Raw genomic sequence first — 12,719 nt, forward strand, 5'->3', positions numbered from 1 at the left:
GTTAGCAAGTGGTGCTCTTTACCTGGGAAGTGATGCTAATGCTAACAATTCACCATAAGGCTTTGATGGCTAACATCTCAAACACTCCTCCATTTGAATACCTGGGGGATTGGGATCCTTGCTGAGTCACTATTTATAAGTTTCCTTCCCATAATGCACCTGTTAGAGAGCAAAGACAGGATCCCACAGATGGCTTTGTTTGTGGGGTAGATACCTGCCAGGTGTCAGTAGCTGAGTCCATAGGGACATGGCTTGGGAACCAGAAGGATGCTAGTTCAAGCCCCATGTGGACCATGTTTGGCAAATGGACTGGTGGCTGCTAGGCTTGCCTGGTGCTTCCTGTTTGGACAGTATGTACTGGCTACACTCATCAGGCATAATTTCATAGTTTTAGACACCAGTCATTGAACTTTACTGTTTGAGTTTGCAACCAATGGAAGTATGATGGTGGCTGTGGCTCAGTGGGTAAAGTTGCATATCTCTCAATCAGAAGGTTGATGGTTTGATCCCAGCTCCTGCAGTCACATACTGAAGTGTGACACTGTTCAATGGTGTATGAGATTAGCTGATGATCCCTTACTATAGCAGCCTCTACTATCAGTGAGTGAGTAGTCTCATTATTGTATTCCAACATTTAAGGTTTGTGATGACATGAAAATATCAAAATATGAAAGTAGAATTCAAGATTTGAGCTTCAAGAAGTTTTATTCTTATTCTGAATGTGGGTAAATTCAAACTTACAAAGACAGCACATCAGAAAATATGCGCCTCATGGTCCAGGAGGCTCTCTGTGGTGTCCCCTTAGAGGAAGGATTCGGGGCCTCAGGTTGAATTTCTTACAGCGCCTGAGGCCGTACAGTCTGTATTCTGCTTTATGACGACCTCAGAGGTATTGCATATTCGAAACTTTCCACAGTCTCAACCTCTGAGTGCCCCCCCCTCCTCCTGTAATCCCTGATGACCACCCTGGTGGTTGTCCCGGCGCCTCTGCTCCACGGTGGTAGGAAGCTGTGGACAGGATAGGTCAGAGGTAGAAAAATCACACAACAGTTTCTTTAGAGAATCTGCACTTCACCTCAGCCTGGTGCTCCTCATGACGTTATGCAGACTCCAGCAGAGGGTCTTTGTCTCCAGTGATCACTGGGTCCTCACAGTCCAGCAGGCCACCAGAAGACGCCACAGTGCCTGAGGATTAAAGCAGAAAAAAAGACTCTTTAATGTAGAGAATGGATGGCACACATTTGCAGGGGAAGGAAGAGTACAGTGGAGGATTCTCCTCTGCTTATCCAGCTTCACACTGCCCCCCAATGACCGCTTCCGGTACTGTCTAATTCCTGGCACCAGCACAGAGGACAGCATGTTTCCTCCCACTGCAGCAGCATGAATCACAGCATGATGGTGGGAAAAAAATCAACAACTTCAACTCCATTTGACCAAAAATCCTCCTCCAGGATGAAATCTTCCTCCCCCCTCCTCCCTCCTCCCTCCTCCCTCTTCTTCCTCCCTAATTCCTCCGTCACCTCTCTGCGCGGTTCAACAGTGTCACCTATGGTGCACTGAGAGGCACTTCACCCTGTCTCACCTGCCACTTTGGATTTGTGGGGTTCTGTTGGTGTGTGTGTGAGCTCTCAGTCAGGTTTAACGTGCGTGTTTGTCTTTGTCAGAATAAGGTGGATTTATTCGTTTTATCCGCGAGCGCCTCCAGGTTTCCCTCCCGTCAAGCAGCAGCCTGTCAGCGCTCCATCAGTGTCGAACTTTTCCTGGCCTTGGCACAAACTTTTTATATGTGCTTATGTAAAATACTGTCTGTCTCTGCACAGCTTCCAGCCAGATAACATAAACAGCACAGTGCATACATTTACTTGGACTTTGCAATGTGAAATCAGCGTGATTTATTCACCTCTCCTCCTCCTGCACGATGTTTAGACCCCTGCACAGACTCTTTTATTCCTCTATAGAAGGAGCAGGCGGTTCTTTATCATCTCTGAAACACAAACTGTCTTTTTAAAAATGTCATCCCTCACTTTGAAGCAGTTTGATTCCTCTTCTGTCTCAGATATGACTCAAAATAGTTTTAAAGCTACTTTGTGGGACTTTCTGACTTTGGCGCCCCCTTGTGGAGAAAGTAGTGAACTCAATCTCTGCAGATTTTTCTCCCTGTACATGTGAAAATACCAGTTCCAAAGGAGAAATCTCAGCCAGCTTTTTGCCATCATGCTGCAAACTTAAAGCTACATTTCTGGGGTTTCTTTGGCCACTAGGGGGCAGCAAAACAAACTGGAATCCCGTTCGTTGCTCCAGACTTTAAAGCTGTCTTAATCAGGATGAGATTACAGTCGGAGATTAAGGCATTTCTTCTTTTAATTGATGCTAGTTTGTCCCTTGTGGCACACCGTAGAGAAGCAACCGCAGTGTCTTCCTGCTTCCTGTTGCCGGCCTGCACTAAACATCGCCCCTAAGCCGTCTTTCTTACTTCCTTTTTAACACAGGGTTATATTAATAAAAATAAAACATCATAATGATTTCTATTTGTCTTTTTTTAGAATGTCATCCCTCACTTTAAAGCTGTTTGATTTCTCTTTTCTATCAAAGATGCCTCAACTTAGTTTTAAAGGTACTATGGGGTCCTTTCTAACTTTGGCGCCCCCTTGTGGAGAAAACAGTGAAGCTGCTAAGACAGATCTGGTTGAAAAAAAAAATTAAAACACATCTATCTTCATCACAGGCCCCCCTCTTCATCGTCCATGGATACTGAACTGACATTAACCAGAAATAGAGGAACAGGCACTACTTTAGGGCATATTAGAAACTAAGAAGTTACATTCTACCAGGCGTCTGAAAAGTAAATACCCCTCAGAAATGAACCAATAACTGATCATTTTACAGCACTACAGCTTAAAAGTGGCATCTTTGTATGACCTACAAAGGAAACAAGAGCATCAGCAACAAGATTGAGAATTTCTCTATTGTGAGTTATAAGGCCTGATTCGCCGCGAGGGGGTAGGTGTCAAATCAGATCCTCACAGGAGCTTTAAAACGCTGGAAAAAACATATTCCAGCAGGACACAAATAATAGGTTGACATCATGCCATACCAGCCCAACAGGCGTGGTTATATTTAGCCCCAGATTGGTAACATCCTGATTCATCATCGATTCTGTCAGCAGGAATCAGTGCTCAGCATCTCCTGAAACATAAACACCTGAGGGGGGCTCTTATGGAAGCGTGCATCAGTGTGTGCAGACAGGAGTGTAAACGTGTATGTGTGTGTTTGTGTGTCTCTGAGGATTGTGTTTACAGTCGCTCCAAACACTCGCCCATTCCACTTCATTTGAAGCGTGTGATTGCTGAATCACTTCCATCCTTCCTTCTCCATGTCTGCCCTCTCTCATCCTTCCATTCTAAAATGTATTTCCTGACCTCACATTTGTTGAGTCTTCATGATGAATCTTTACGTTTTATTCGTGCACGGACGTCCGTTTTCTGATCCTGCAGCTCATCTGGGCAGCAGTCTTTGTTTTTCTGCAAAGAATGAAAGAGAGTGATGGTTAAAGATGGCGATCAGAACGAGTGGGAGGGAGATTATGTGTGTGGTACAGTGCAGCTGGATGCACATATGGCTTAAGCTCAGTGAACAGTGACATCTGCTGCAGAAACAGCACCGTGGACTCTTACCTGGCCTCAAAAACACATGCTTCATGACTAGAATGAATAGCTGCAGCTTCCATTTCCACATAGATTAATGTTAACATTATAAGCATTAAGTTTCCCTTTAAAGACACATTTTAATTCTTTCTTTTACACCATCTCTACACTGCAGTTTTAATCCTCCCTGTTTTCTTCCAACAGTCCCTTCTTCCTGTTTGTTCAGTCTTCATCTCATCTTTCTTCTGTTGAAAGTTTGGTGCTACCAACAAACTCTCCTGACTTCTTGTTGTTTTTATTCCGCAGCCCTCGGGCAAAGCTCATAAATAAAGAAGGCACAAAGAGAAACAGAACTTTCAGGCAGCACAGAGCTCAGAAAGTTTGAAGCTGAGAACATCGATTTATGACGATTGCTTTCAGCTCAGTGATGTTCTTAGTGCATGAAAAGTTAATGATGACATCGGACCGTCACAACGCTCACATTTAACATCTTGTATCCTCACCACTGTGGGAAATCTTGTCATAGATCATGATGAATAATGTATCTAGTTTTTTAGGGTGAAATATCTGCTGAGAAATGCACAAGCTGGTCAGTGTAGCTGGTATTTAGCTGTGTGTTTATTGTTTTATTTTAAATTTCTATTTTATTTTAAATTATTTTATTTGCTTTATTTTTTATGGTATTCAATAGATTCTATTTTATTGCCTTTATTGAAATTATTTGATTTTTGTCTAGTATTTATCTGATTTTATTTAATTGATTTTATTTTATTTTTGTCTAGTATGTATCTTATTTTATTTCATTGATTTGATTGAAATAATTTAATTTTTCTCTAGTATTTATCTGACTTCATTTCATTATTTAATTGAAATTATTTCTTTTTTTTCTAGTATTTATCTGATTTTTAAAATATATTTTATTTTATTTTTCTCTAGTATTTACCTGATTTTATTTCATTCATTTTATTGAAATAATTAATTTTTTCTCTAGTATTTATCTGATTTTTTAAATTGATTTAAATTGATTTTTTTCTAGTATTTTTCAGATTTTATTTAGTAATTTTATTTGAATTATTATATTTTTGTCTAGTATTTATATGTTCTTATTTTATTAATTTTATTTTAGTATTTCTCTGTTTTTATTTAATATATTTTATTTAGTTTTTTTCACAGTATTTATCAGATTTTATTGATTTTATTTTATTGAAATTATTACTTTACAAAGTATCCTTTGCAGGTTTGCATGCACAAACTTAACAGCTGCAACCACCTCCACACATGCAACTCAAACATAAGTGCAGAAGTAATATCTGCAGCATCACAGTGTGGTGCCAGTCTCAGGTAGCTGAAGTGAATGTCAGACTGTTAAGTGCTGTATTTTGGAAGTCCACTCACTGGTCTGCTCCACTGAGATCTCACAGAGAGGAATAAGCTCTTTCACACCATTTAATCACAAATCCTTCTTCTTCCTCCCCTCCTCTCCCCTCCTCCCCTCTGTCTGCCTCCCTCCATCTCTATCTCTCTCTGTCTCCGGCCTGCAGACAGCTGAGCGGCTCTTCTGGATTTCGCTGACGCTGCGCCTGGTCCCGCCTGGCCTCCTCTGAGCAGAATGGAAACTCTGGAGTCAGAGCTGACCTGCCCAATCTGCCTGGAGCTCTTTGAAGACCCGCTGCTGCTCCCCTGCGCCCACAGCCTGTGCTTCGGCTGCGCCCACCGCATCCTCATCTCACACTGCGCCACCAACGAGTCCGTTCAGAGTATCGGAGCCTTCCAGTGCCCCACCTGTAGATATGTCATTTCCTTGAGTCCTGAACGTGGACTAGAAGGACTAAAGAGAAACGTGACCCTGCAGAACATTATCGATCGAGTCCAGAGGGCCTCGTCTTCAGCTGGGCTTCCTCTACCGCTACCTGCGCCCCACAGTGGGCCCAACTCTCCCGGGGAGGAAGGAAGCAACAGATTGGCGCTGGTTCCAGTCAGCGCCGCCATGTCCAGTCCAGGAACGCCCCCAGAGCCGGTCCAGTGCCAGTTCTGTGAGCAGGACCCGCCTCAGGACGCTGTGAAAACATGTGTGACATGTGAGGTGTCGTACTGCGAGGAGTGCCTGCGGGCCACTCACCCAAACAAGAAGCCGTTCACCGGACACAGGCTCATCGAGCCCTTGCAGGACTCCCACCTCAGGGGGCTCCAGTGTCTGGAGCACGAGGAGGAGAAGGTGAACATGTACTGTGTCAGCGACGACCAGCTCATCTGCTCGCTGTGCAAACTGGTCGGACGGCACAGGGACCACCAGGTGGCAGCACTGAGCGACCGCTACGAGAAACTCAGGGTAAGGAAACAAGTTATTCCAAAGATTCACACAGCAAGGTGACAGAGTCCTTCCCTTATTTCTCAAACACACATAATGAATGTTAAACTTTAATTTGACGCTCCTCTGCAGTATGAAATCCCTCGTTACCCTTACCCAGGTATCTCGCTCAATTATCAGCTCAGATCTTATCATCTCCTGCTGAATTATTATCTCCCCTGAATAATTAAGTAATTAGCATAATCGCTGCTTCATGCCAGTGTGCTGGGAGGGGATTCAGAGGCATGCACACAACGTTCGATGTGCAGAGTGTCATTAGTGACGACGTATGGAGTCTGCAGGTTAACAAGCGCCGATTGCCTGCTGGGCGTAGGTGTGCTTAATTGAGCATGGCTATTAGAGCGTGCTGGTAATGTCCATAGAAGCAGAGTGTGTGTGTGTGTGTGTAAATGTGTGTGTTACTGTAGGAAACGTGTCCCCAGGATGCTCCAGTGGTCTCATAATGTACGTCTGTAAAGTTTGGGTACATATGTGACCCAGAAGGCCGCCTTCAAAAACTGCCTTTTTAACATTTTCAACATCAAAGATACTCAATGAGACTGCAATTTGACCTTTAAAAGAAATGAGTTCATGACATTAAACCCAAGAGTTCAAGGTCAATAATTTGTCCACATGAGGGCGCCACAATCAACACACAGGAAGTTCCTCACAGGAGCTTTGAGTTCTTCTTAAATGCATTAGAATTTAACATTTAAACTCTATTTTTTAACATTCACAACATCAAAGATACTCAATAAGACTGCAATTTGACCTTTAAAAGAAATTAGCTCATGAACATGTCATTTAACCCAAGAACTCAAGGTCAATAATTTGTCCACATGAGGGCGCCACAATCAACAAACAAGAAGTTCCTCACAGGAGCTTTGAATTCTTCTTAAATGCATTAGAATTTAACATTTAAACTTTATTTTTTAACAATTTCAACATCAAAGAGTCTTGATAAGACTGCAATTTAACATTTTGCTTGTGTGTCCTGTTCATGAACTAATAGAGTGCAGGGTCAGTGCTTTGTCCACATGAGGGCGCCACAATCAACACACGGGAAATTCCTCACAGGAGCTTCAAATTCTTCTTAAATGCATTAGAATTTAACATTTTAACTCTATTTTTGAACATATTCAACATCAAAGATTCTCAGTTAGACTGCTATTTGACAATTAAAAGAAATAAGTTCATGAACAGGACATGAACAAGACATTAAAGCCAAGAGTGCAGGGTCAGTGCTTTGTCCACATGAGGGCGCCACAATCAACACACAAGAAGTTCCTCAAAGAAGCTTTAAACTCTTGAATTTAACATTTTCACTCTATTTTTTTAAACATTTTTAAGGGATTAATCTAAAAATTGAGTCTGCAAGTCAACATAATGTAACTAAATGTAATTGATGTTTTGTTCCAAGGCTAATATAATTTAAAAAAAGGTCTTTATATTTAATTATTTATGTTTTTAATTCAAGTGGCTTTAACGTCCTTTTTAACAAGCTTAGATTTATGAATAACATGCAAGTATATAGTCTTTCTTTATATTCTTAGGAACTCCTTCACATTTATTTTAAAAAGTACAGCAGAGAATGTTAAAATTAATATAAAATAAAACCAGATGGGCGATGTTAATTGGCTGGCTGGTCATGTGTACCCTTATATTCCTAGTCGCCCATTAAATGCCTCACAGTCGCGGCAGAATCTGTTTTAATTGGATCAAATTTCACTATTTGGATGTATAAAGTCATAGCACCTAAACATTTCTCAAACTCGCTGATTATTCCACACATTACAGAACGTGTGGGAACATTCATTCAACGTTTCCAAAGTGTCATTCACCCAGGGAGCGCTTCCAGCCGCACATTTGCTGGGAAAAGTGTTGTAAAGTGTTTACTCAGCCTCGCTAAGCGTCTGTAAATGAAACGCTGCCGTGTGATTCCTATGAGGAACAGTTTTTCCTTTTTAAAGGGAGGTTTGAAACACACGTTTGAGTGTGAAGGAATTTATTAGACGTCCTCAGAGAGGCGGCGTGGCTTTAGTGATATAATGGAGGAGAGGGAATCACAATAACTGGTTCCAAGGTTGTGATGGCTGCAGAGAAAAGCTGCTGAGACTCTGGTTGATGGAAAGTTGATGTTGAATATGAAAAATGATGATTTTTGATACATCAAACATACTAAAGAGTCAAAAATAACCAGAATCCACACCTCACATTGGTTGGTATTGCAGTGAGGTATCCATTAATCTGCATGATGACCCTCTTATCATTATCCGGGCCCTCTGCTGGCTGGCACCCTTTCATTTTTCCAGCCATTCATCCTCCAATCACGGGCTCGCTGCCCTTCATCACCACAGCAGACGACGAGTGCATCTGTACCGTCTTTATCCTGCGTGTTTCAGCAAATTTAAGCAGAGAGGAATAATTAGCAGGAAAACTACAGGTCAGTGCATCATCTAATTATCATGCTTCTGTTTCTCCCTGCGTTCATCTGGCCAGATAATGTAGCGTGGCTCAGGTCAGTGCACACAGCTCACACAGCAGTTATCATACAGGCTAATTATCAGCTGCAGCGCATGGAAACAAAGCAGGAGCACTTTCTTTCTGCTCAGGCACTGATTTAATCAGATACTGTATGAGCATCCATGTCAGCTGGCTGCATGAGAGGGGAACACATGTGAAGCACAGTATGGGATTCAACATTTGTTAGCTTCCATATGATGAAATTTTAATTCATTGCTTGAGGACTTCATGTATACAGTCGCTCCTCGTTAACACACACCACCTGTAGCTGAACAGGTTTGCACAGACATCTAGGAGCTTAGGTTTATTTAGTTGTATATATTTTTTATTTAGTTGTATATATTTTGTATTTAGTTGTATATATTTTGTATTGAGTTATATATTTTATTTAGTTGTATATATTTTGTGTTTAGGTGTATACATTTTTTAACTAGTTGTACATATATTGTATTAAGTTGTATATATTTTTTTATTAAGTTGTATATATTTTTTATTTAGTTGTATATATCTTTTTATTTAGAAGTATATATTTTGTATTTGTTTATATTTTTAATTTAATGTGTATAATTTTTAATTTAGTTGCATATATTTTTAATTCAGTTGTATGTATTTTTTTATTTAGTTGTATATATGTTTTATTTAGATGTATATATTTTCTATTAGGTTGTTTATATTTATTATTTAGTTGTATATATTTTGTATTTAATTGTATATATATTCTTATTTGTATTTATATATTTCATTTAGTTATATATATTTTTTTATTTAGTTGTACATTATTTTTATTAAGTTGTATATATTTTTTTGATTAGTTGTATATTTTGCAATTTGTTATATGTATTTTTTTATTTAGTTGAATACATTTTTTATTTACTTATATATATTTTTATTTAGTTGTATATATTTTATATATTAATTCAGTTATATTTGATATATATTTCCTTTATTTATTATATTTATTCACTTGTGGTTCACATGTTTTATTTCTATTTTTTCTTCATGATATAAGTTTATTTTAATGACCTGACATTGTAACTTTCCTCTATAACTTTTTATATATTTAATTGCATCACAACCTTGCTGCTCCAAAATATAAATAAATAATTAAAGTCAACTCCTCTCCAAAAGTTACAGCCTAATCTAGAGCAGGGCACAGCATGCAACCTTCCAATGTTACACTCAAGTCTCTTTTTACCTTGAGTAGGTTTGGTACTTTGACCTATTTAAACTTTAACCACAGCGTCGGATCATAAAACAGTGACAGTCATTATTCTGAGGGTCCTGACTAAGCACTGTGACTTACAGAGGTGTCACATCAGGAAACGCTGATAAATACTTCTTAAGACCTGCAGCATTACAGTTTATCAGACTCGTGTGATATGAGAAATGATAGGTACAGCACTCTGTTACCATCAGAATGAACACAACATGAATAAATCATGTGCCTCCGTCTGTCACTGTTAGAGCAGTACGAGCAGATGGAAAAAAAGCACGTATGACTGCTTCAGAACTTCGGAGCATGCTGTCTTTGTTTCTCTGAAAACACGCAAACTCAAGCACGGATGTCTGCACACACGTACGCTACAGATGTCCTACCTGTCTCCAGATACACTCAGACACTCCTCTTCTTCTTCTTCATATACAAAGGAAACAAATAGGCCCTTTATGCCAAAAAGTTTGAGGGGATTTGACTGAATGTTAAGCCGTCATGCAAGGCAGCTGGCACATGACATGAGCTTAATACCAAACACTGGTTAAGACCCTGTTAGCCCCGAGGTGACCCTGCAGATCTCTGCATTAAGAAGGGGAAAAAACAGAACTTTTTTATATTAAAGCTACCGTGAGGAGCTTTATAATGAGAGCAGCTTTCACTTTGTGATGCTTTGGTGCCCCTAGTGGACCAAAACAGTACTACAGCTGACGTCAACATCTTTAACTTGCATTGTCACATTTTGAAACTACGCAATATAAGTTATATTTTTGGGCATTTTCGCCTTCAAAGTATAGGACAGCTGAAGAGAGACAGGAAATGTGGTGAGTGGAGGGTGGGGGATGACATGCGGTAAATGGTTGAGGCTGGAATAGAACCTGTGGGCTAAAGCCTCTGTACATGAGGCACGCTTAGACCGCTAGGCCAATGGCTCTGATTCATTCTCCATTGGCATTCGTTAGCATCCATTGGCATACCTTCAGGTTGAGGAAGGACTCAGGGGAAAAGCAGAGGATTCTTGCTCGCCTTGTCTTAGGGCTGGGCGATAATTCCATCACAATAATTATTTCCTCAATATAATTAAAACTAATGTTTGATAAAAAATCTAAAATCTGTAATAACACCCCCAACCACTGGAAAGGGAGGGGGCGCTGGTGAGCATTCAACGCTGGTTGTCACCCAACATTAGACAGAAGAAGAAGACGCCAGTGAACGCAGGGTGAGAGGTAGGCGGGGCTTAAAGACGTTCGGAGTGGAAAAGACCTGCTTCCTGTTAGCACCGTCAGAAATGATGGATTCAAGAAGCTCATCAGAAAACTAAATCCAGATACAAGCTAACAAACCAGCATATTTCCACATATCGCCCAGCTCTACCTTGTCTACATTTTAATATGGATAACCCCCGTTTAGTATTCATCATCCCTTAAATCTTAACATTTGCTACAGTATTATGTTATGCTAGTTACACCACATCCCAAAGCTTCTTTAATAAGTTAAATCCAACCCTTAATCAGACTTCATATTGCACTGTGTGAATGTTTATTCATCGTTTTTAGGTTTGAATTTGTGCCAAGAAAAATATACTATTTGTTGTAATACACATTTTTTTGCTTCATCTTTAAAAGAGCATCTAATTAATCTACATAGTTTGTAAATGTCAGCTACATTCATTGATTTAAAGTCAAACATGAGTTTTATTCTAAGACATGATGGATAATATATAAGATAAATGCAAAGCCCATCTCTGCTTCTTCTCCCTCACTGGCTTGTTTTGCTGCGGCTTCATTATAAGTGAGGCTTTAAATACATCTCAGCCTGAGGCGAAAGCTGCTCATGTCACTTCACTTAACCTTAATTCAGTAAACATTCTCTTCTTCTGTGGTTTCTTTTTTGCATCTGTGCATGGCAGCCTGGCAGCGTTTCCTGACACATACATTGACAGCTTGACAGGGGAGTGATTTGGTCTTTGATTATGACTATATAATCAGATGTTTTTAACATTTAACACAAAGAAGGATGCTTTTAATTAAAGGAACACTTAACTAGAGTTGAGTTCAAGTAAACTTTGCAACAGGGGACAAACACACTGACGTCTCAGCTAATTACAACAGGAAACAGCCCGACTGTGATGCAATATTTACACCGAACACCACATTTGATTTTTAATTCATAAAGACAGAAAACTTTTGGGGGAGCAGCTCAGGCATGAAAGCCTCTTTCTGCCCTGTAAGCCAAACGGTAACAGCTTGAAGTACTTGAGATGTTACAGATGGTTCTTTCCCCCTCTTTTTACACAGATATGATGTTTCCTTTCATTTCTAAGTCTGACAAGTTGAAACTATTTTGGTTGTATTTTCCGGACCATTTCATGCATATCGCTTTTTTTTCGCCCTGATCTGCAGGAATTTAAGATATCCCCACTCCTCACAGGAAGTGAAAAAAATATATCAGATGATTGGAATAGCTTTCTTTGGCAGTAGCAGTGGTGGTGTGTGTCTGATAAGAGCCGTGGAGGTTACTGTGGGAACACCCATCCTTTTTGGGGAGATAAAATTACCCCCGTCACAGGAAATTGACTGAAGAAGGCGCCTGGAAATAGCTTTTAAAGTCCTTGGCTGCTGGTCTGCAGAGAAAGAACCTTGAGGATAAAAGATGGAAGCTGCTTTGTGTGTGTTTGTGTGTGTCTGCTGCTTCAAATCAGAGGTTTAGTTGTGCTCATGAGATAATCCATTTGGTTTAATCAGCTGTTGGAGTATTGAAACATACTGAGGTTGTCAACGCCACATGTAAAATAAAGCACACACAGTCGCAGCGTAACATCACTGATAAGCACTATATTTACCTTTTTGTCCTCCAGCTGCCTGTCTCATTCATCTTTCAAATCACACATATACCTATTCCCTTACTTTTTATTACACTTCTACCTATTATGATGACAATTTCCACCCTTGAATTTACCTTGACTCTGAAAATCTCCCCATTACCTGAATCATTA

At 40.0% G+C, this 12,719-nt stretch overlaps 1 protein-coding gene and 1 long non-coding RNA gene across 2 annotated transcripts in view; one reads left to right on the forward strand and one right to left on the reverse strand.

Moving 5' to 3' along the window:
• LOC117808318 (E3 ubiquitin-protein ligase Midline-1-like) overlaps positions 1-12,719 on the forward strand; it is a 46,564-nt gene that overhangs the window by 11,539 nt on the left and 22,306 nt on the right. The window contains exon 2 of the mRNA XM_034677996.1: positions 5,186-5,973. Within this exon, the coding sequence (XP_034533887.1) occupies positions 5,254-5,973 (720 nt within the window). The 5' untranslated portion in view covers positions 5,186-5,253. The remainder of the gene's footprint in view (positions 1-5,185; positions 5,974-12,719) is intronic.
• LOC117808319 lies at positions 687-6,066 on the reverse strand. Its single transcript, XR_004630219.1, has 3 exons — positions 5,764-6,066; positions 3,425-3,521; positions 687-1,185 (listed from the first exon to the last, which is right to left on the reverse strand). It is a non-coding gene; the product is annotated as an uncharacterized LOC117808319 (long non-coding RNA).

The sequence above is a fragment of the Notolabrus celidotus genome, chromosome 24 (genome assembly GCF_009762535.1).
Source record: "Notolabrus celidotus isolate fNotCel1 chromosome 24, fNotCel1.pri, whole genome shotgun sequence".
Classification (NCBI taxonomy): Eukaryota; Metazoa; Chordata; class Actinopteri; order Labriformes; family Labridae; genus Notolabrus; species Notolabrus celidotus.